This window comes from Mesocricetus auratus, unplaced genomic scaffold, assembly GCF_017639785.1.
Source record: "Mesocricetus auratus isolate SY011 unplaced genomic scaffold, BCM_Maur_2.0 Super-Scaffold_100010, whole genome shotgun sequence".
NCBI lineage: Eukaryota > Metazoa > Chordata > Mammalia > Rodentia > Cricetidae > Mesocricetus > Mesocricetus auratus.
Window position 1 is genome coordinate 25,309,258 of NW_024429194.1, and position 24,218 is coordinate 25,333,475.

The 24,218-nt window shown below is 40.7% G+C and overlaps 1 protein-coding gene across 6 annotated transcripts in view; it reads left to right on the forward strand.

The window, feature by feature from the left end:
- Window positions 1–24,218, forward strand: part of Pid1 (phosphotyrosine interaction domain containing 1) — a 294,006-nt gene that overhangs the window by 143,130 nt on the left and 126,658 nt on the right. For 3 of the 6 annotated variants that reach the window (XM_040753184.1, XM_040753185.1, XM_040753183.1), the window contains one exon: window positions 8,748–8,921. The exons of 2 other annotated variants lie outside the window; for them this stretch is intronic. In XM_040753184.1, coding sequence (XP_040609118.1) covers window positions 8,868–8,921 — 54 coding nt within the window. In that variant the 5' untranslated portion in view covers window positions 8,748–8,867. Of the gene's footprint in view, window positions 1–7,848; window positions 7,954–8,747; window positions 8,922–24,218 lie in introns of those variants that run through there. One more of the 6 variants, XM_021234342.2, reaches the window with a different exon arrangement.

Consider the following 24,218-nt stretch of genomic DNA (forward strand, 5'->3'; position numbering starts at 1 on the left):
TGATGGAGTCAGATTACAAGACTGATAGTGGTTCCTGTGGTGATAGTGGGTTATCTGGGGACACAATGCATGGCAGAGTCTTGGAGATGGCAGATGCTGAGAGAGTGTGAGCCTCTGCTGAGCCCTGATAGACTCTCATCTTCATACTTCAGTTTCCTCGGAGAGAGAGGAAATCACTTAGTTTCCCAACACTGCAACCAAGGTAGCACACATGAACAGCTGTACTTGGGGTTCTAGAAGTTCTCGGGGGCTCAGAACCTATTGGAGACAGGGAATGATTGTGGATTAGAAGGCTGGCAAATTGCTGGATCCACGGTTGCAAGATGAAGACTCAGGACAGGCAAAGATGCAGGTCTCATTGCAATATAAAGCCCTGAGAAGCAGGAGAGCCAGCTGTGAGCATTCAAGTTCAAAAGCTAGTAGGCTTGGGATCCATGAAAATCTGAGGGCTCAGTCAGCAAAAGGCTGATGTAGTAGCCTGAGAACAAGGAGGAAGGGCTCCCTCTTAGCTGCAGCTAGGCCAGCCTTTTGGCTTACTTGGACCATCTACTCAATCTACTAATAGAAGCATTAATCTTGCCTTGACATACCTTTAAGGATATCCAAAACAGGGTTTGATGAGGTGTCTGGGCACTATGACCCAGTTAAGTTCACAAGTGGTATTAACTATTATAATGGCTTACAAGCAGTAGAAATGGATTTTTTCCCAATTAGGGAGGCAAGAATTTTAAGAGTTTGTTCCTTCTGTGGAAGAATTTATTCCATGCCTTTCCCTCTGCTTTGGGTGGTTGCTCATGATCTGTAGCATCCCTTGGACTGTAGACATATCACTGCAGTCCTTACATGATTTGTTAAAAATAGAGTCCATCTTCATCTAGGATAGCTTCACTTTTACTTGATTATTTCTGTGACAGCTCTCTGTCCAAATAATGTCACATAAAGACAGTCATGCAGAGAGTAAGGTAACAGTTGGTTGAAGGCGTGCAGTGAGATTGGCTAGCGGTGGGGACTGACCACTTGGCTTTGTGGTTATGAATTGCACACAAGAGACATTTGGCTTGTTTGTATTTATCCAGACAGGGGCAGCTGTGTGCATGAATCCATGACAAGTAGAAAGTTGTTTTGTAAGTGTTCTTTTCCAAGAGAATTTTGTGCAGTCATCATTAAACATACATGAAAGGTATTTGTTATGATTACTGTCCTTGGAAAGTAAGTTGGGTAAGAAAGACTGAGGATATGACAGGGAGAGTCACAGAGGACAGGTGATAGAAGAATGCATTGAGGTCACTGAGTGTTCGAAGATGGTGGGAGTTCATGGCATTCATGAGAGTCAGCTGAAAAAGCAGGGGATGGTGGACAGTGAAGGATGCTTAATATAGAGCGGCGGCCAGTGTTGTTTAACTGCTCAAAGTTCAAATGTGTTTCCCCAAACTACTGTGGGCACAGTTCTAAGTGGCATCTTTTATTACTTAAAAATATATTCTGTGTGTTTTAGAGAATTTTAGTTTCCAAGCAGAACTCAGAAGACAGAGAGGGCACACATACATACACACACACACACACACACACACACACACACACACACACCCTCCTGCATGCATGCACACATGCATACAGGAACACACACCTCTTATATCTATCTTTCTTCTCCACATGCACAGTTGTTCCCATTATCAGCATCTTCTCAAGACTACTTCATCTACCACAGTGATGGATCTCTTTTTGACACATCACAACATCACAATCACCCAGAGGTCATAGTTACACCAAACTTCATTCTTTTGCATGCCTCTCAATTTGAACATATTTGTAATGACACAGAAATGCCACCACAGGTAGTTCCACTTCTCTAAATATCCTCTGCACTTCACTCACTCATGACTCTCTCCCTCTCAGTGTCTGATGACCACTGTTCTATTTTGTCTCCGTAGCTTTCAGTTTTCCAAGAATGTCACAGAGTTGGAAACTTTATAGTAGGCAGCTACCCAGATTAGCTCCTTCACTTAGCAAAATGCTTACAAGTTTCCCTTTCCTTCTCCAGCTATGCCATTCAATCTTCTTTCTGTAGGTGAAGTCAAGGGGTAATTAACTTGCAAAATGTAATGGGTGCATGTTAGCAAGGCTCACTGTAGCTCTTGGCTCTTCATCACTTGAGTGACACATTTATGGTAATGTCTACAGAGAGAAATAAAGTAGAGTGGCATTTCTGAGCTGTTCTGTTGCAGCTCACTGGTTCATAACTTTAAAAACATAATTTGCATGCCACGGATATGGGAGGGATTTGAATCTCTTCATGCTTAGTGGCGATGTCTTGGAGAAATATCGAGAGAAATGCTATTTACAAGAAGAGCTGATTTCAAAAGTATATTGATATTAGGTTAATCTTGTCATATCCTCACCTCAAATACTTATTGACTTCTAAGGTCTGTGGAATATTCTCTTTTGGCCTGATCCGTATCTATTTTTTAAATAATTTCGGCAGTCACTTTTGTCTATCTCATCTGAACCATACTGCCCACTATTGCTTCTCAAACACATATTTGTTTTTGCTATGTCTTTGAGATCCCTCTTCTGAAGGCTTCCTTCTGTCACATCCTAGGAATAATGCTAGCACAAACTTAAGAAGCAATAATTATGTACCCAATACCATCTGTATGTACAAGGATTAGACACTTCACATGGTTTGTTAATTTCTAACAAACTTTAATGTCAACAGCACTTGAAATTATATTGGACTCTAAGATATGTCCTTATATACATCAGTCATGTTGATAGTCTAGAAGACAATGAGATCATTTGGAGATTTTGCAACAACTTCCTGAGAGTAGAATTCTTCAGAGACTCTGCTGAGCAGAAAAGGGACAAAGTGAGATGGGTCAGATTGAGATCTTTCTCAGCAAAGGACCTTGTGACAAAGGACAATCCAGTCTTCTGTGTTGCTTCAGTTGGGGCCAAATCCAGGACTAATAAATGACAGGCACGTCTGTAGCTGCCTTGTAAATCAACTCAGCAGGATGTGTTCTCACAGAGTGGGATAAAACCTGCCAGTTACCTTGTATCTAGTTAGATAACTTTGCTTTCAGGATAAGAGAAGAAAGGAGAGGAGAGGGAGAGAGAGAAGTCTGCATTAAAGGGAAAATCACAAATTCTAATAGGTTAGTCCTGACAAGTATTCCGTATTTTCTAAAAGATGTTATGCTGTCTTTGTAAATGGTATAAAACCTTCAGCTAAGCACTAAGCTGAACTCCTGGAATCCAGTTGTAGAGATGGAAGAGTGATGAGCAAGGCTATGCTGAGGACACTCACAAAAATAGCTGAGCACAGTGGGAACTCATGGACCCAGTCTGACAGCTGGGGAACCAGCATGGGACCAAACCAGACCCCCTGAATATTGGTGTCAGTTGAGAGGCCTGGGCCATCTACGGGGCCTCTTGAAGTGAAACCAGTATTTATTTATCCCTAGTGCACTAATGGACTTTGGGAGTCCATTCCCTATGGAGGGATACTCTCTCAGCCTAGACACACAGGGAGGGCCTAGGTCCTATGGCAAATGATGTGAAGGCGTCACTCTCCCTGAGGAGTGGGTGGAGGGTGGGAATGGGGAATTGGTGGGGGGAATGGGAGGATGGGAGAGAGAGGGAACTGGAGTTGGTATGTAAAATAAGATTGTTTTCAATTTAAATAAAAATTAATTAAAAATTATATTAAGTAAATCTTGCAAAATATAATGCCATAAACTGTTATAGCAGTGCTAATCAGATAAAAAAACAAAAGCAAAAACAAAAAAACTTCAGAGTGTCTTTCATCTAAAATTACTATATGAGTCTCCCGCGGTTCCACCGGCTTCTCTCTTTCTTGATGGCATTTCTCTTCATCACTGACTTCTGTGCAGTCCTGGCTGTGATGAAAAGTAGCAGCCATGGGCATCTGCTAAGGTCTGAGCAGAGTCGATGGGCTCTCTTTGCTGAACAACCGGTAGGGTTGACAAAAGCCATTTCAGCTCCTGGTCTGCAGGCTTCTTCCAAAAGGACCATGCTATTCATTGCCCAGCTTTGCTTTTTTGTTTGTTTGTTTTTTCTTTCTGCCTAGCTTCAGGGAACCCCAGTGCACACACACTTTCATTATGTGAATTCAGGTCTGGAACAACACCTCAGTGCCACTGTGTCCTAAGTGGCAAGTGTTGCGGCTGTGTCTTGGGACCTTGAGGGGAATGAGAGTCTCCCCTCCCATTCCCAGGCCCACCCAAAGCGGAGGGGCGAGTGGAGAGTGCCAGTGGCCAAAGGCAGCAATGTCTCTGGACTGCATTTCATGTTTGACCTTTCCTGAGAGAGTCTGGCTCAGGATTGGGGCCGTTGTCTCTGTGAAATCAGACAGAGCTTCTCTCTGAGGTCAGCTTGGCCCCTCTCCTGATGAATGGTGTGTCTTTTTGCTCTCCCCTGACTCATGCTCACTGAAATGGTTGGTTGTGCACCTTCCTCCACCCCTCTTTGTGTCTCTTTTAGATCATCTAAGATCCTTTTCTCCGAACTCTTTGAGAGTGAGCAGTCTTGCTCACAGTCTGTCGCTAGGATTTGACACCGAAATGATAAAAATCAGTCTTGATTTGAGAAGGTTAAATACCTTTATAAATAATAAAATACATCTTACTGAATCCAACTAAGAAATATACATGCATATGTTTTTAAAACTTTCATAATCCAATTAAGAAATGTACATAGACAAACAGCCTGTCTTTTCAAAGAAAATTTTTATAGTGACTTACTAAAGAAAATGAACCATAGAATTTAGGACATAGGATTTGAGGAGGACTGGAATAACTTGCAAAGTTCTCCAATAAAGATTAAAGGTGGGGAAGCAAGTTAATAAGCACTAACAAAAATTACCAGATTATATTTCTTTTTAAAAAAATCCCTGAAGAAAATGGAACTCATTAATTGCAGTGCTCTTTGAGGTCATCTGCTCACAGGTTTGTGCTAAAGACCACCAGGGAGGGCACCAGCAGCAGATTGCTCAGTGTGTGCAACATACAGGACTGCCATCTCTCCTCAGATGAGGCTCCACTGTGGACCCTGCGGTGAGAATACATGGCCCTGAGCAAGCTCCTTCTTTTTAAAAAATATTCTATTTATTCATTAGCTTCCGATAAAATAAAAGAACAATAATGAGAAGGGGTTTAACAGAGACAGTTGGTTAACTGTTTTGATTAAGTGGATATATTCTCTCAGAGTGGAGTTAGGGAAATCAATCACAAATAAAAACAAAACCGTCCTCAAGGAAGAAAAGATAACCGCCTGAGATGTAGCCACAGGCCCTGAGTCACACATCCCCAGCACTGAAAAAGTTTGTTTATGAAGAAAGACAGGACAGAATGTAGCCCTGGTCCCCGAGGTCATGTTGGGGCTGACAGGTACTCTATATGGAGGTTTGTGGGGGAAGGATGGTGGAGTTTAAGACATGTTAAAGTTGAGCTGATGGTATGGAGGCTAAGTTATGTAATCTTTTTGTTCTCCAGTTTGATGTCTACAAAAATTGTTTCATTGCCATACCCAGAGGTATTGTAGTGGGTATTTTCTGAATCATAACATCTAAAGTAACTTACAGGGATACAACTGGCTGGATGGCAACCATGATGATGATGATGATGGTGGTGGTGGTGGTGGTGATGGTGGTAGTGATGATTTTGAAGTGGTGATGATGGTGATGATGATGATAGTGATGATGATGGTAATGATGATAATGAGGAGGAAGAGAGAGATGAAAGTTCTCTGAAGTTTGAATGGATCCTTTCCTCTGGCTTGTCTGAGCAATACTTTTTCATATCATTCCTTGCCCTATTGAAGCCAGTAAGAATAATCTGCAGAACTTACCCAATATTAAACAAATAATAGGTTACTGGTGAGATGGAAGAGGGAGAGAAGAAATATTTGAAAACATCAATGCAGTAAGGAGAGTAAGAAAATGGAAAGACAACCCCCCCAACAAAAACAACCCAAATGATGTAATGAGGGACTAATACTGAACACTCAGACAATAAGTGTTATTAATACTGCAGTGCTGGTATTTCGTTTCTCAATTGTGGGTTAGTTTAGGACAGGCTATGTGTTTGCTGGCTCTCACCGGCTTCATGCTTATATAGCCCCACTGATGGGCTGCTAGTATGGTCATCCCTGTCTAGATATGGCAAACCAAGGTTTGAGGGGTTAAGTAGACTCCCAAGCTTGGGCATCTATTAGGAAGTGAGAAGGGGATTTAAGCTAAGCTGACTTGAAGTAGGTGTGTTTCATCAGAAGTAAAGCTACTCATAAACAAGCTGTTTGTGAATTTTTTCTGCCTCATAGTACATGGGTTTTTCTGTCTTTTGTTAATTGCCTGATCAAAGAGAAATAAAAACCATGAAAATGCCATATAAATTAAATATCTGATTTGTAAACTGTATGTAACGTCTTTCTCTTCATCATAGTAAGACTGACTAAAACAGAAAAAGCAATGGCTGATAGAAGAGCTGCAGACATCCACCCGGAATGGTTGAAATGAAACCTGACTAATACACAGACATCATTATAAGGGGTGATTTTGCACTATTAAGTATCATTGACATTGTCAGTGTAGTCAGCAAGAGTTTGTGAGACTTTCTAGAACGTGAGGACTTGGATACCTAATTGAAATAACATATAGTGCAGGCTGCACTGGCAATGAATGCTAGATTCAGGAATTGGAAATCATATGCCTCCAGGGCAAAGCCAGCTGGGTGTGTGACTGAGTTGAGCCAAATGGAACCAATTAATGTCGACTCCTTTGTGGACCCACGGTTTGTTTACCAAGTCCATTCGCTGGTGGGAAGTCAAGTTTCTTTATCTTTCTTGTTTGTAATTTAATTTGCTAATTGGCCTTTTAAAGTTTGTGGGAACTTCGGGTTAAGCTGCAGAAATCCAGATTTTTATAAGCATGTTGGATGCAACTAAGGAAATGTAAAAGTTGTTTTAAATTTACATGCTAACTATGCACCTGTTTTCAATTTGTTGCCTTGAAAGATGTTACTTTCTGGAATAAGTTCAGGGAGCCAGAGCTGTATTTGAAGCCGGAGATGGAAGGAAGCAGGCATCGGGATGCTGAAATCAATCTTAACAAGTCACAGAATTCCCCTGGCTCTCCCTCCCTCTGTTGTAATCAGCAGGGGATTGTAAGGGAGAAGCTGTACCCAGTTTTCCTATACCCACCTATGTGGCAGCAAAGAGAGCGAATTCCAGTGGTACCACAAAATTAATTCCTCCTCATGATTCTAAATCGCAGATGCAGGGGCCATGTTCCAGGTCAGCATGGGTTTAATGTGGAGGATGGAAGCTATGATGAACAAGGGTCTTATGTTTTTCAGGGCAAAACTTGATGTTTAAAACCAGTGTACTTTAAGAAAGAATCCATGTGACCATGTGTGAGAGTCACTTACTTCTTTTTCTCATGTCACGTTGTTATATCTCCAGAGAGAGCTGAACCTGTTTGCCCATCCAATAGTTTCACTCAGTTATGCTCTAAAATACTCTTTTAGGTCCACTTTTTAAAAGTTGTTTATTATGTGAATGTTTTTGTCAATTTTTTTCCTGTTTCTTGGAAATACGGTATTCTTATTTATGGAGACCTGAGATGGTTTTATTTACAAGCTAACAGGATCATTAGCAAGAGTAACCTTGTTTAAAAAAATTGTTTTTGACAAACAAAAAAGGACTCTTCACTCCTAATCAGTAACTTGGTCACTTAAGAACCAATTCCTCATTTACCCAAAGTCTGTTGTTTTAACTTCGGCACAGTGGCTGCGCCTTCTTCTACTGCTACTTCAGCCAGCAATTGTGACTCTGCATGTGACTCTGCAGCTACAGGCTTGCTACTCTGCCAGTGCTCCCGGCTGCCTGGCGGGAATCCGGTTCCCACAGGCACCAGATCTGCCACTGACGCTAAAGGTAGCTTTAACTAAATCTCTATCATACTATTTATAAATAAGACTTGAGATCCAAAGGCTGGGGTGAAAGCTTGCTTTAGAGAGGTTGAATAGCATCTAGCTAACTTTCTCTCCTTGCTGGTGTTTCTGAAAGAGAGGTCCTTCTGCTCCACCAAACAACAAAAAAACCCGGCCCACTCCAGATCCCTCCCTACTCCTTCCGGTGCATGGCTCTATTTCTTCCAGATGCTCTCTGATGTTCCATGATTACTTTCTGTCAGCTAGTTGCTTCTCAGCATCATGACCCGTGGTTAATTGTATTTAATTAATGGAAATGCAAACTCTGGGTTCACAGTGTGATTGAATATTCCCCAACAAATGTCTGCTCAAGCTTTAGGCTGTGGGACATATCAAAATCAGTGAACAAAGCCTCCTTCAGTTTGGGAGGTAAATATATAGTGGACCTACTGTGTGGGTTGGTTAACTTTGAGTAATGTCTACAAGCATATTCTGGCTTGTGTGTGTGTGTATGTGTGTGTGTTTAAATGCCAACTCAGCATGCAAAGCTGTATTGAGAGGGAAAGTAAAAATCTTAGACCTACACAGTATGATCAGGCTTTGTAACGATGTTGATCCTCTTGACCACAAACTTTCAAAATCTATTAGTCTGGCCATTGGAGCCATGATTCAGTCATCTGCAGGAAGGTCCAATATGACAAGAACCTGTTTTAAATGTGGAAAGCCAGGCTGATCAAACCCCTCTCTGATAAGACCCAGGGAAAACCTCCCTGAGGAAAAAATATCTTATGGTTGCAGGGGCGGCCCGATAGAGGATGCAAAGGATCCTGTTTGGAGACATCAGCCCTTTAGATGTAACACTCATCCTGATATTAATAGTCGTGGTGGTGCTCTGCTGCTGCTGGTGGCTGGGATGTCATGTGCCCGGAGAAGAACGCACCTGTTGCTGCTGAGATGCTTTGGATAGGATTGGTAATATCTATCTTCTTGAGCACCCAAGCCAAAACGTCTGCCTTGACCCACTGATTGAACAACTGAGGCCCGCGACCTTGACCAGCTGATTAAACAACTGAGGCCAACAAGAAGTGCAGGAGATATTCTTTGGATTGGATCCCTTATATGGAGTTCTTTTTGTATTTTAATGTTTATAGTAGTATCTTGCTGCTGCTTTTGGCTACGGTGTCATGAACCAGGACAGGAACGCTTGTGCTGTCTAGTTTAAGGGTAAAACTTTGAAAGATTATCATAAAAATGAGGGCCGTTTATTGGATGATGATTTTTATACTACAAGCCTGGATAGTTGATGCAAAAAATATGATGCTCTGGGCAGTGACCAGGGCTTGGCCAGTTCCCATGCCAGTTCACTTTAATTCTTCACTGTTGCCTACCCTGTTTTCTACTTCCTGTGATATGGATGCACCCTGCATACCCACCCCAGACCAAAAGATTGAGAGCTTTAATTTAACCAGTATCCAGTTAAATGGTACTATGTGCTTTTCTCTTAAAAGAGGCTCTCCTTGCATCAGACTCAAAAGGGATAATCTCACTAACTGGAAGGATCCCTTGGTGGATAGTAGAGTGGGGTGGATATATTGAGTGCAGCGCTTGTGCTGATAGCCGCGGGGGCAACAGAGGGTTCTGGACAAAGCACCAAAGAATCAAAGTTAAATGTCACCACATTGGCCATGAGAGTTAGCTCCCTGGTGCCCAGGCCGAACAATTATAGCAACAACAATGCAATAGCTTTTAAAGCATCACCCCACTGTATTACTGAGTTTTCATTTCCACCAGCCTTTACTGCTTGCCAGGCCAAGACCTGGGAACAAAAACAAGTCTCTTTTGAATTCTCCTTATCCCCATCTATGAAGCAGTATATTTATAATAGTAACAACATTAACTCCTCCATTCAAGCGGGTTGGTCTTGGTTTCAATGGCTGTTGTCTAATGAATTGGGTACAACTACAGACATTTCTGCCCTGGCGCTTCTACAACCTACCACATTCCAGCTGCTAAATGTTACTGGCACAGTCCAAGAAAAGGGTTTTGATAGAAGGCTCCGTATTAATTGGGAGCAGGAGATAGCCAATCATACACTCCCAGGAGCTGCAGTGTGTGTACTCCCTCCCTTTATTTTTTTACTTTCTAATGACAATAATGGGTCTACTAAGCTTGATTGTAAAAATGACTCAATACAATGTTTTCTGTCTGAATGTTGGAATGGTAGTTTTGGGTTGGCAGTGGTACTACCACGTTTGTACCTCTTCCCATAGAAACAGACCCAAACCATTTTCCTGTCACTCTGCTCCTTCGAGAGCGACGTGACTTTGGGATCACTGCTGCCATCGTTTCTGCCATTGTTCTGTCAGCCACGGCTGCTGTTATGGCCGGAATAGCCATGGCCAATCAGGTCCAGACGGCATCCACTATTAATGAGATTGTTAGCAAAACAGCAGATGCTTTGGTTACACAATCCAGAGTTAATAAACATATAACATCAGGGATTATAGCCGCCAATCAGAGGATTGATTTTGTACAGACCCAAATTGATGAATTAGCTAGCTTAGTACAAATCGGCTGCATTGCATATCAGAAGCATGTATGTATTACATCCCTCCCTTTTAATAATTCCAGAAATGAAAGTTTAAGAATTGGCCAATATTTAGCAGGTAACTGGTCCCTAGAAGGAGAAATATTATTACAGGAACAATTATTTCAAATTGCTGTTCTAAATAATACCCGTGTACAGCCCATTACCCTTGGACAATTTAGTGATTGGCTTTATTCTGCCTTTTCCTTCTTTAAGGAATGGATAGGGGTGGGATTGTTCCTTGTTTGTTGTCTAGGAGGATGTGTATTATGTTTTTGGCTGATTTGCCGCCTGAAAGCCCAAACTTCTCGGGATAAGAAAATTATATTACAAGCCATGATTGCTTTAGAGAGTGGTCGCTCAGCCCAAACTTGGCTGGCAACTTTGGAAAAAGAAGAACGCCCTTTTAATGTTGCTTCTGAATCTATTACCACTGATCTGGAATTGCCATCCATAATTACCCATGATTCCTCTGGAAAAACCCCTCCTCATACCCACCTTAGATTTACAGTCCCCTCTGGTCCGGGTACAGGACGAAAATTCTGGAGGAAGTTTTAAATTTGGCCTTTCAGATCTAAAAATTTGGCCCTTTAAGATCTATCCCCATGGTGCCTTAATCTTGTGCACCCCATGAGACGATAGACTGGAAAGTCAGTGATGGAAGAATCGTTTAAGTCTAGATTCACCTAAGACAGGATGATCCTGGTGGGGAGGATGATCCAATGACAGGTAAGAACCTAGCAACGATCTTCCAACAGGCTCAGTCTCTCTCATTGGATTCTGACAAGAGCAGGTGAGGCGAAGAAATCCTTGACACTGAGGCCTTGCACGCTGAGGACTTGCTTCCATTGCACCAGCTTAGGCTCAGCCGGATATTAAGATTCGTCTTGAAAGACCTATTAGCTCGTCAGTTATTAGTCGCACACTTCGGCACCTAGATCCCAAATTAATCTGCCTAAGATTTTATTAGAGAGGGGGGAGATGTTGGAGCCCCAGAGACCTTTAAGTTGTAGCAGAACTAAGTGGCAGTTTGAATTGAAACAATTGGAATTGAAAAGTTATTATGAACAAACTGGTCATGCATACATTGGTTCCTGGAACAGGCTAAACACAAGGTATTCTATAAGATATATTTCCTCCTGTACCCAGGCCCGGTACTTTCCACTGCCTTTGTCCTTATCCCCCCGCCCTGCCTAAACCATCTTATAAAAATGAAATCTTGCTAGCTAATAAACGAAGCCTTGACGCAACTCAGACGGACTCTTTCTTTACGCGATTGGCTTCCACTTCTCTCTCCCCCCGTTTGACTCCTACAGGTGACACCCGCTCGAGACCCAGTAAATAACCTGGCCTGCTGGACGGGTCATAATCTCAATGTTGATTACTTAGGCCAACAAGCAATAATTTATTGTGCCAGAACCCTTCAATTTGGACGTGACTCCAGAGGGCAACTGGAGCATTTTGGTTGACATCTTGAAGATGCTTCAAATCTGCTTCAATATGGCAGCTGTAAGAGCTGGTGGTGTTTTAGAGGAATGGCAACTGCCTTTCAAAATGATTCTTCATGGCTGTGAATTGGTGCTGATGTTGGTGAGGACCTGAGATGGGCTTCCTGCCTAATCCCTATGTATGCCTGCCCTTGGGGCTGTTTGTGATTCATTTCAGCATGGCAACTTGATTTCCAGTTTACTGGTTGCACTGGGAGGGACCTAAACACCTTCTCTGATGTTAGGTATATCAAATAAGTCACAACTAAACTAAATTGACCTCTTTCCCTTTGCCCATATAAGTTGTTTATTTTAGGACCCGTTGGTATTTCTCACAGCATTTCTAACCTTGTATTTTTCTTTTGTTATTATTTAATGCACTTTCAATGTACACATTTTAGTTCTTGGTTAAGGACGAGAGACATTTTAGGATTTATAATGGTAATGTTTGTAACATAGAACTAAAGAATATATAAAGCATATATGTATTATTTCAGTTTCACAGGTGGTGGGGAGATGTCTGGGGGAGAAAATTGTCCATGGAGGCTCAACCAAAGGAACAAATAATATAAGAAATTTTAGGAACAGTGCATAATTTTGAGGATAGATTTGTTTGTCCTCTTTTCAACAGAACAGATTCCAACTCAATCCCAGGAGTCAAATATTACCATCTCTCCCTTTATGCTTGCAGCTCTTTCCTTTACTCTTCTTCTACAGCATTTTTCAGCTGTAAGGTCTGCTTCTCTTCTCCCTTGTCTGACATGACACACTGTATGCCACATACCTACAAAATTAGCATTTATCAGCCTGGATTAAAATGGAAGGAGGGATAGTGGGCTTTGTCTTAGTTCAGGGGTCTTCCAGAAGTAGTCATTGATATAAAGGATTGAGTATAAATTGATGCTTGTTCAGTAGAAGAGGCACTGGTACAGATTAAGTGAGTGGAAGACACCAATGAAAGGGATGTTGTAAAGCTAGCTGCTATAGAGATGTGAGTGGAGTGTGAGCCTTAGAAAAATATTCAGAAATATAAAATAAAACAATAACAACCAAAAAATTTACCCCCCCAGTTCTGATCTAAACCACTTGAAATGCCTGGCAGCTGAGGTGGGAATCTACACTGTCATATTCTCACCCATTGGTTGAGGACTTAGGGGTGTGAATTGTATTGTACCTTGGTTCTATGGCTTTGGAAGGAGTTTTAGTTGTACAGGCAAGAGCATAAATAGTGTTGGCTCTATGCTGTCTTTGTGCTTTAGGATAAATACAGTCTGAGACATGAGGATGCATGACCTTCGTTTGGAACTGGGCGACTTTCAATGGCAGTATCCAAGCTTGAAGTTCTCCTTTGTGAAAACAGGAAGCACAGCTGTCCCGTTCAATTTTGTGTGCCTCAGAGAGTGGCTGACTCAGTAAATGAACAGATTAATGCATCTGATTTAATAACCCAGAATGGGCATTTAAGAGGTGTGGTTTTTGTTGTCATTTCATGGAAGGCATGTGTTGTGGAATAGAATATTTAACTATGTAAAGGTGTGTTGCATTTGTTTATGCTCTATTTGTTTAATTATGTAAAGGTATTTTGCTTTTGTTTATGATGCATTTATTTGACTATGTAAAGATATGTTGCTGTCTTACCTTGCTTGCCTAAGTTACTTGATTGGTCTAATAAAAATCTGAATGGCCAATAGGTAGGCAGAGGAGGGATATATGAGGCTGGTGGGCAAAGAGAAAATGGGACCAACTAGCCAGACACAGAGGAAGCAGGAAAATTGGATGGACAGTGTGCAGATGAGGTAAATGAGCTTTGGGGCAGCACAAAGGGTTAATTTAAGTTGAAAAAAAATAGCTAGCTAGAAGCAAGTCTAAGCTAAGGCCAAGCGTTCATTATTGATAATAAGTCTCTGAGTCATGATTTGGAAGCTGTTAGTCCAAGAAAGCTCAGCTACAGATATGGGGGTTGGTAATGAATCCTGACAGGTGTTAGGCACCCAAATAAACCAACTAACCACAAAGTAAAGCTGTTATAGTTGGCAGCCTAAGCTGCTATTTTAACTACTTTTTTGTGTGTGACTATGCAGCCGAGAGCGCATATCCACTGAGTTCACAGCCAGCCTAATTTCATTGGTGTCTAGTCTTGAATATTTAGGTTTAGTTAGATTCAAGAAAATAAAACTAACCAATATTGATGAATGATGACCAATGAAATATCTTTGTTTAGATGAGCATGCAACCTCCGAGGGTCTATCTTTCTTTCATTTTATGAGATGAACTGTGCCCACTGCCTTTGATGCATGCTTTAAAATGCTAGATGCTGTTACTTCAGAATGTCACTGCATCTAGAGAAAAATCTATAAAAGAGGGAATGAGATTACAGTGAGGTCATTCCTAAGGGTCCTAATCCAACATGATTACTTTCTCCATGAAAAGAAAATTTGGACACAGAGCTAGAAACATAGAGAAGATAATGTGCAAAACACACAGGGAAAAAAGGACCACATATTTGGATCAATGCAGCTACAAGCCCAGTTTTGCTAGGTATTTCTCATAGACAGCAGTAGTTGGAAGAGACAAGGAAGGCTTGTTTTCTGGAGCCATCAGTGAGTGAGTGTGGTTCTGCTAACACCTGCTCTCCTATTTTTAGGCCCTACATCAAATACATGAGAAAGTCATTGTTTAAGCCCACCAGTTTCTGGTATTTTGCTACACAAGTTCTTTTCATGCCCTCCCTTGCCAAAACCTTTTTCAAGTAGTTGACCTCCCCTCTTCTGACTTTTTGTACCCTTCCTTTCACATGCTGGACCTGCCCATATTTTATGTGTACTTTGAGTTCTCCCAGCACATCCTACACTCACTCCATTGGAAGGAAGGCTGAAAGCTCCCTCCTTGGGTGGTGCACACTTCCTCATTTTCTCACTGCTGTGGTTTGAGCTCTTCACGGACATAACGGGAACTGCCCTTGTTGCTACAGCTAAGAAAGACTAGCTATAAGGCAGCCTGCACTTTCTGCATGCTTCTCTATACTACTACCGAGCTTGCCTTGTCAGAGGGAATTCATGAGATTTCATTGGACTTGAATGTATTGTAGCCATTGTTCATAGTCCCCATGGCAAAGAGCATTCAGCATCATCGCAGTGAATCTGTGTACTTGGTTATAAATTTGGACCCAACATACTGTCAAGACGGTTTCTAGGATAGAGTGGAGCAACAAGGAGATGGAGGGGCATAAAGTGAGAGGAAAATTTCATGACTTGGGCGTTGTTTGCCTGGGGATACTACTTTAACATTCTGATTGTGCTCTTTCTGACTCGTGTGTTTATTCACTTATTAAACATTCATTTGGTGATGATCGTGAGCTATTTTGTTTGGGACTAGTGAGATGAAAAGGAGCCAGTGTGTAAACAAAACCGTGGGGGTGTCTAGTCATGAAAATACTAATTATTGTATATGCTAAAGTCCAGCCACAAGGCAAGGAGAGAAGCTGGTTCTGTTTGGGTCACAAGGTGAGAGGCTGCAGAGAAGTCTAATTAATGTGATGGCAACTGAGAGGACCGTCAGCAAAATGTAGAGTAGCTGTTTCTGGAAATGTGAGGAACTTTTACTTTAAATAAAGGAACCTCCCCTAAAAGTATCATGTCTAGCAATTGAATCCTCTATAGATGACTTTGCAGTACCTTGTCCTTCACTGAGTCCTTATCAGAATGAACTCTGGCTTGCCAAAGCTCTGGCACGTCACCTTTCTGACCACATGAAGCCCAAGGACAAAGTTATTTTTAGTTTCCTTCCAAACTGCCGGAACGATGCTCATTCCTGCATAACCCTGTACACAAGTCTCCTCTAGCACAAACCAAGTGAAAGAAAAACCAAATGTGTATGAACAGAAATGTGCGTGAACAGAAATGTGCTCATGTTTATAGCACTTGTGGGCATGTGTTGAGTTCTGATGAGGGAGAGGTTCACAATTCCTGGGAGACAAATCCTTCCAAATCAGGATGTGAAGGTGCCCTTGGGGCTGTTCTTGGGGGACTGAAATGAAGTCTTTTGGGGGAAATGTGAGAAGGTGTTTGAAATCTTAAGCTCATAATATTTGCTCTGATTTCTGAGGCTTGCATTGTTTTTTATTCTTTTCATTAAAAAATATGTTTATCCAGATTTGCCTGGAGTTTCTAACCTGAGCCCTCACTCTTTTGGAGGAAGATAAGCACCCTGTGTCCTTTCTCTCTGTGCCCTTGCTTTCATTGGGTTTTCAAAGGCGGCCTTTTGTTTTATGAAGCTCTCCTCTATCAAATAATGACATGGATGGAATCTCCTTCGTCTATGCCTCAGCTGCTATTTTACAATAACTTAAATGATACTTTGCATGAAATCCATGTGTACTAGTTTCTTAAATAATAGGAAATACAAATTAACAAAAAGAATTAAGAGACAAAAACTATAAGCAATCCAACAGCCTAAGAATAGCTCACATTGGTATGTTGGCATCTGTACTTCCAGACATTTGTAAGCAGTTGTCTAGAAGGGAAATGATAAAGGTGTGTGTGTGTGTGTGTGTGTGTGTGTATGTATTCTATGTCTTTCTGTATGTCTGAATATGTGTGTCTGTGTGTGTATGTGTGTGTCTACATGTGTGCCTCTCTGTATGTGTCTGTGTCTGCATGTATATGCATGTGTGTTTGTATGTGTATGTATGTCTCTGTGTGTTTCAGTTACTACTTTAGGTATAAAATGAGCACCATGGGGAGTGAAAATGCATCTGTGCTGCTTTTGTCAGAGTATATTGGAAATGTAAATGATATAATGTTTACATTGTATCTGACAGCTGATACAAGGTAACACACACACACACACACACACACACACACACACACCCCACATACACCCATATCTTAAATTTCCAGGAAAGATATTGTATGAGAAGGCAGGAAACGCTCAGAGAAGTATATACAAGTATATACAACCTAAACAGAGTCAAATATTTTGATGCATAGTAGAGCTAGTATTTTGGGGAGTTCTAATGCCTTTTAATTCATAGTGTGATTACATTAACATTATAAGGACTGGAGAGATGGCTCAGCCATTAAAGGCTTGGCTCACACCAAAAGCATTACCATTATAAAGTCAGATGTTAGCCAGTCCTAAAGGGTGTGACAGCTTCTTTGTCTTCTTTAGACAGAAGTAGCAGAAGAGACCCAGGAAGGCATGCTGATTAAGATCTGAGGCATTCATCAGCTATATGGACAGATTAACCTCTTATGTTTCAGCCATGGGTGACCTCAGACTTGGTTTCTCACTTCTCTAGAGTTCACTTTCTTCCTCTGGAAAGAAGAAGTTGCTCAGAGTTACTTGGAGGGTACTTCTTAGTACTGTGTAATTCCTCAAGAGGGTTACACGTCTGTTTCAATATTGACTTGTAAAGAAGGGTAGGGCTAATGTCTTTGAGAAAAAGTGGTGGAGGAGGGAGGGTTGTTGACCACACTAGACATGACTTGGGATCCAGGGAGATATAAGTATCTAGTTGGAAAAAGTCAAGAATTAGAGGGACCAACAGATAATGCTGATGTGTATTTTATAATGTGTTACATTCTTCAATTTGCTTTCTTTTTTTAACTTACTAAAACTAAGAGTTTCACTACTAGCTTCTGCCTGGGATGTAGAAAGCTAAAAAAGCATTGCCTTCATGTATCAATAAGAAAAAAAAGCATAGAATTAATGAATCATAACTTCTCTTAGACACATAGAAGCATTTATCACCATCTACTCCATAAAGAGGTTTCTCTGATGGGAGTTGAAGATACACTGGTCTATGGCTATAACAATAAGTTATTAGAAATCAGTTTAATACCATTTCCCTTAGCATAATAATAATAATAACAGGTTGCCACCTATGGTCTATGTCATGGCTAGACACAAGCTCTTGGACCCAATAATGGTGACATATATGAGTTTTGGCTTAGGGTGCAGGCCTAAAATCCAATCAGGATGTTATTAGCTGCTTCCATGACATTTGTGCCATGGTTACACCAGCAGGCACGTCTTGTCGCCCATAGAATTAACAGATGCATATGATTGGCGATTACTTTTCCTCTCCAATACTGTGCATAGCATCTTGCAGCAGTATGAAAGCTAGTTAGTAGGGATGAAGCTTCCAGGTGAGTACGAACTCGATATTTTCATGTTCTGTGACTTAAGCATGTGATATATTCAGCCATAGGGTCTTTCTGACAAATTCCATAGGATGACCAAGAACACTGAAAATAGCCTGTTTTGTTTGGGGTCAACTGGACTACTCTGTGAAGCACAAGTTTTAACAGGTTTTAATAGTAAAAGCCCAGAATCAGATAGAATAGAAAACACTGATAGATCAGAGAGATGAAGGAGCAAGCCGCAGCCACCACACCTTATCTCACTAACTTCTCAGCTGAAAAGACACTGAGTTCCTATCTCCTCCTGCCTATATTCCTCTCTCCGCCCAGCCATCTTACTTCCTGTCTGTCTGTGCAAACCTACAGACCTCTATGGTTAGCTAGTGGCTAGCTCTGCCCTCTGATCTTCAGGAAAGCATTATTAGAGTATAAACAAGGTATCACAACCTTGATGAACAACTACACAAAAGTAATACATTCTTAGTTCTGAGGTTTTTTATTTTTCAGCTGTGTCATCTTGTGAGGGCTTTGTAACCTCATTACAGGGTAACTCTGTTTAAACTCTCTTTCTTCATGATCTTTAAATGTTTCAAGAATTCTATTTGTTATTTACAAATACTTCTGATTTGGGCTTATTTGTAACTTACTAAGGTTAAATTCAGGTTATTAATTTTGATAATGAGGATATTCCTAAAATGCTGCTATGCCCTCATTAGTGTTTTACATAAAGATGCAAGTCATGTCAGAATGTCTCATTGTAGAGGTAGTTGCTATGGTCACTGGTAAGTAATGCCTTCCAGGTTCTGTAGTTTTCTTTGTAGATATATGTGGGGAGATTTTTAAAGACAAAAGAAAGATGTTGATTCTTCTCACATTTGTCTCACTAATGACTCATGTCTGAAAACTGTTTTTTGCTAATGGTGACTTCAGACTTAATGTCTTCTGTGTATTTATGAAGTCTTGATTCTCATATAGGACCAACTTCCTTCCTTCTTCTTGCCCCTCTTCCCTTCCTTTCTCATCTCCTTCATCTATTCTCCCTCCAACTTTGCCACCAAGTCCGTATTATTCAAGTCAGTGTTGTGAAGCTGCCTGGATGAAGAAAATAAAGGAGAGAGGGAAAAAGCTATGACATTGAAGGATATGGAGGGCAGACACATAGCTGACAGACAAACAGCCACATGGTGGGGAATAGAGGCTTTATAGAAAGAGTAAGGAACCCCAAGAACTACAGATAAAAGTCAAAAGTGTTAAGGCAGGCATGCTTATAAAAGAGAAGGAAGAAAAGGAAAAGTTATGTTTTTGTTCGAATAATTTAGAAAAATGGGCTGCCTTACATGGCTACAGCCCTAAGTTACCAATCTAGAAGTAAGGGTTCTGTACAGGAAACACAGGATACCTCACTAAGAAACTAGTTGATCTGCCCATCTTTTGCATGGATTAAGGTGAGCCCATCTACTCATGAGTAGGCCTTAGCCTAGCTGGAATGAGAATCTATTATCTCTATTAGAAGATTTTTTTCTATTCTAATACTTTCTTTATGATTTTGCAAAATACTGCCATCTTTTAAAGTTATAGTGTGTGTGTGTGTATGTGTGTGTGTGTTTGTGTGTGTGTTTGTTTTGTGCATACATTGCCATGATGGAAGTCAGAGAACAATTTGTAGTAACTAGTTCTATCCTTCTACCATGTGGGTCCTGGAGACAGAACTCAATTTATCAGTTTTAATGGCAAGTGTCTCTACCTAAGCCATCTTGATGGACTTCTAATCAAATCTTTATATATATATATATATATATATATATATATATAATTTAACTTTTTACGCATGTCACTTTCAGTTCCCTCTCCCTCTCCTCCTCCCTCACCTCCTAATCCTCCCAACCCCTCACCCCCCACCCCATGCCCCCTCTGCTATCCAGGGAGGGCAAGGGCCTCCATGAGGGATTTTCAGAGTCTGTCACATCATCCCGGGTAGGGGCCAGGTTCTTCCCCATGTGTCCAGGCTGAGAGAGCATCCCTCCACTTGGTATGGGTTCCCAGAATCATCTTATGGGATTTTTTTTGTACAAACATTAAAAATCAGTCATTTATCAAAGAATAAAGGATTTGTCTATTAATTTTATATTCATTTAAGAATTAGATTCCAAAGTTATCACAAAACATTAAAATCTGCATAATCAAGACTTTCTTGGGAAGATCTTGGGACTCTTAGCCATCAGGCTTTGAGTTTCTATGTGTTCAACCAAAACCTTATTTCTGGAGTATAGGACACCAGCTAAAGCAGGTTGATTGGTCATTTGGAACTATGTTTCCTCTGAGAAATAGCTTTGCTAAGGTAGGTATAACTTACAATGAATTATTACACTTAGATGCAAGTTTGGGAAGTTTTGATATTTTTATGTATTCATGAAATTATTATCACACACTTTTCTTCATGTTCCTCACTCTCTTCCCTCCCTTCCCCATCATTTTCACCTAAGCACTGATCTACTATTAGTTCCTACCTACACATTAACATATATGTCCTAGAATTTTCCATAAAAGGGTAATATTGTCTATTCTCAGACTAACTGAGTGAGTATCAATATTTCATTTCCTTTGATTTTCTGGTGTATTTAAGAAATCTTTTAAACATTATGTTTTAAATCTTCCATCTAATAAGGAGAACTTGGTTGTTTGTAGATTTGATTTTTAAAAATATAACTTGTTTTATGTGCATACACTCTAATCACCAAATTGTTTCTAAACTGTATAAGATTTGTACATTGATCTTATATGTTTCAACCATGGTAGGCTCAGTCATTGATTTGAGTAGTAGTTTTTGATTCATGTGGGCTTGTATCTAAGTCTTAGGTAACTCATTGGAAATGCAGACTGTTTTGCTTTTACTTTTCTAATATGGAACCCATTAATTCCTTTTGCTTGTTTCAGTGCACTGGCTAAAAGCTGGTGGTACTTGACTGAGGATATGGAAATGTCACTCATGCTGCTACCTGCTCATCATATCATGTCAATTATGCGTAGATTTTGGTTTCTTGATTTATCTCCTTATTATGAGTTTTAATTCTTTGACATCTTGAGTGTCCACTGAGTTTCATTGGCTTTAAGATATTTTGAATTACTTTTGTCAGATGCTGGCTAGAGAGTTTTTGCATGTGTGTTCTGATTTTTTCTATTGTTTATTTTATGAATTACCTGAAAACAAGGTGATCCTTTGGAATCTTCATTTGAAGACTTGCAGGGAGCAGCAGGGTAGTATGTAGTCTGAGTTGTTATTATTACCCAGCCTGCTTAAGTGTTGCACCCATGACCCTGTGGCTCCGGAGTTTCCACATTAGCTGGATGAATAGGCAGCTTGTACAGGCTGTGTGCATATCAGAAAGTTCAATCTCAAATCCTTTCCAGCAGTTCTTTTCCAGCCTGGGTTAGTTGTCTTTCATTCATATGCTGATCAGCTCTTAGCTAAATGTTTAAGAGGGTCCCTGCAAGCCTTGTCAAATGTTTTCTCATTGTGCATGTCTCCTCTTTATTTCCCCAGGTTTGACCTCTGCCTCCTTAGCTAGAGGATGGTTAGTGCATTAGTGCTGGGCTCTGACTGCTCTTGTCCTTGCTGTACTGTGTCCTATAAAGGTCTGCAAGGCAGAAAGCTGGTCAGTAGAATGACCTGTATCACTGGGTCGTATCTCTTAGGGCTCACCTTCTTCATTGACAGCAAGGTCTACAGGGTGGTAAGCTGGTCAGTATTGTGACCTACCTCTCTGGTTGTATCTCTGAGGGATCACCTCCTTTGTTGCCAAAGAGCCAGTGGTTCACAGATTGCTGTTTCATGGGTTTTCAAAGTTGTCTTATTACTTTAAGTGAGGATTGCTCTCATTCCTTTTAACCCATGCTAGTTGTAAGCAGAAGTAAAAACATAGGTAGGGTTTCTATTGCTGTGAAGAGGCAACATGACCACAATAACCCTTATAAAGGAAAAATATTTGATTGCCTTATATTTTCAGAGGTTTATCCAATTACTATCATGGTGGCATACAGGCAGACATGGTGAAGGAGAAGGAGTTGAGAGTGGAGAAGAAGCTACATCTTGATCCACAGGTGACAGGAAGTGAACTGACTGACTGGGTGTGACTTGAGCATTTATGCAACCTCAAAGCCCACCCCATAGTGACACACTTCCTCCAACAAGGCATACCTACTCCAACAAAAACATACCTCCTAAAAACGTAGTGACACACTTCCTCCAACAAGGCATACCTACTCCAACAAAAACATACCTCCTAAAAACGTCACTCCCTATGAGCTTATGGAGGCCACTTACATTCAAATTGTTACATTAGTTAAATTCTATTCAGTCCAACAAAATACACCAACAGGAGTGAGAAAGAGTTAGTTGCTTAGAAGAGTGTTGAAGTGCATATTCCTGCTCACATGTACTGAGTAGAATGATGGACAGCGGTATTGGCCTGTTTGTTTTATTGCTTCTTTGTATCTTCCACTCAGATCCTCTCTATTAAAATTTCATAATTTAAACATAACAATTTAATTCAGCTATGTTTGAAATTTCCTTTATGAGAGGGTAAAAGTTTTATTCTGTGTTCCTGGTGTTTGTCATTTTTACACCCAAAATTGCAAATCCAAGTGCTTTTAAGGGTCAACCAAGTAATGGATAGGAGTGAATTGAAGAAGACATAAAATGACTATTAAAAAGCCACTGCTACTTATTCAGGAAAAGAAATCTTACCCTGGTGGTAAGGGGAGACTGTGGTCAATTACAGAGGAAAGCCCTGGGTCAACAGAGGCAAAGGCAACAGCCAGCAAGAGCTAATTATTGCCTTGAGGGAATGCATGCTGTTTTGCAGATCTGCTGTTTTTTAAGAGAAGTAGAAAGCAGATTTTAATTATATATCTAACACTTTTTGAAGAGCTTCAAATTTTAATCACAATGCAATCTGTGAATCAAATAGCATATAACCTGTAGGCCAAATATGCCTCTTGAATAATAGCTTGCAACCCATATTTAGCAATAGAAGAACTGCTTACAACTAGAAGACTAGAAAACTGGCTTTTACTCACAGAGAAATAGTTTAGAAAGTGACAGAAATGACTTAGGAATAGAGCATGCCTTTTTTTTTGCTACTGATCTTCAAGATCCATACATACAGTGACACACATGCTCATATACATACAAGCAGTAGATTCTCCTTGTCTCTGGTGTCACTCTGTTGTTTCAGTTATCCACATAAATTGCCATGTATGCTGCTGTGACAAACTATCTGAGCAAAGCAACTGATGGAAGACAGGGTTTAATCTTGGATAGCAGTTGAAAGTACAGTGTGTCATGTCAACAGGAGCTTGAGGAGGGGTCACATTGAGCCTTTATTCTGGAATCAGAGAACAGTGATTGTGAACAGTCCTTCCTGGCCTTTTCCTGTAGCCCAGGACCTCAGCCCACGGAATGGTGTCACTCACTGTTAGAGAGGATCTTTATGTACCAATTAGAGACATCCCCAGAGGCTAGCTAATCTTCACAGCATAGCCTGGAAGCTACCTGCTAGGTCCATGTTTCTCAACCTGTGGGTCACGACCCCAAAAGACCATTTCAAAACACAGACATTTGTATTATGATTCATAACAGTAGCAAATTGCAGTTTTGAAGTAGCAATGAAAATAATTTTATGGTTGAGGGTTACCACAACACGAGGAGCTATATTTGAGAGTCACAACATTGGGAAGGTTGAGAACAACTTTTGTAGATGATTCCAGAACCTGTCAGGTTGGTAATTAATGCAAACCCTCATAGACAGTCAACAACAGACCAAACATATTAACTAGGAAATTCCAGAAGAAAAGAATACATAAGTTTTCATCCCAAGAGGCATGGTGGACTTTTAGTACATGCATGAACTAGCCTTTTGTGTTATGCATACATGCAGAGTATACTACCCATCTGTTAGTCTTCTTGTGGCTACCTTGATCTTCAGTTTGACTGTGGTGGAGTTACAGTACTTGAGTTCATCAGTCACAGTCCCACAGTGGTGCTGGCAATTCA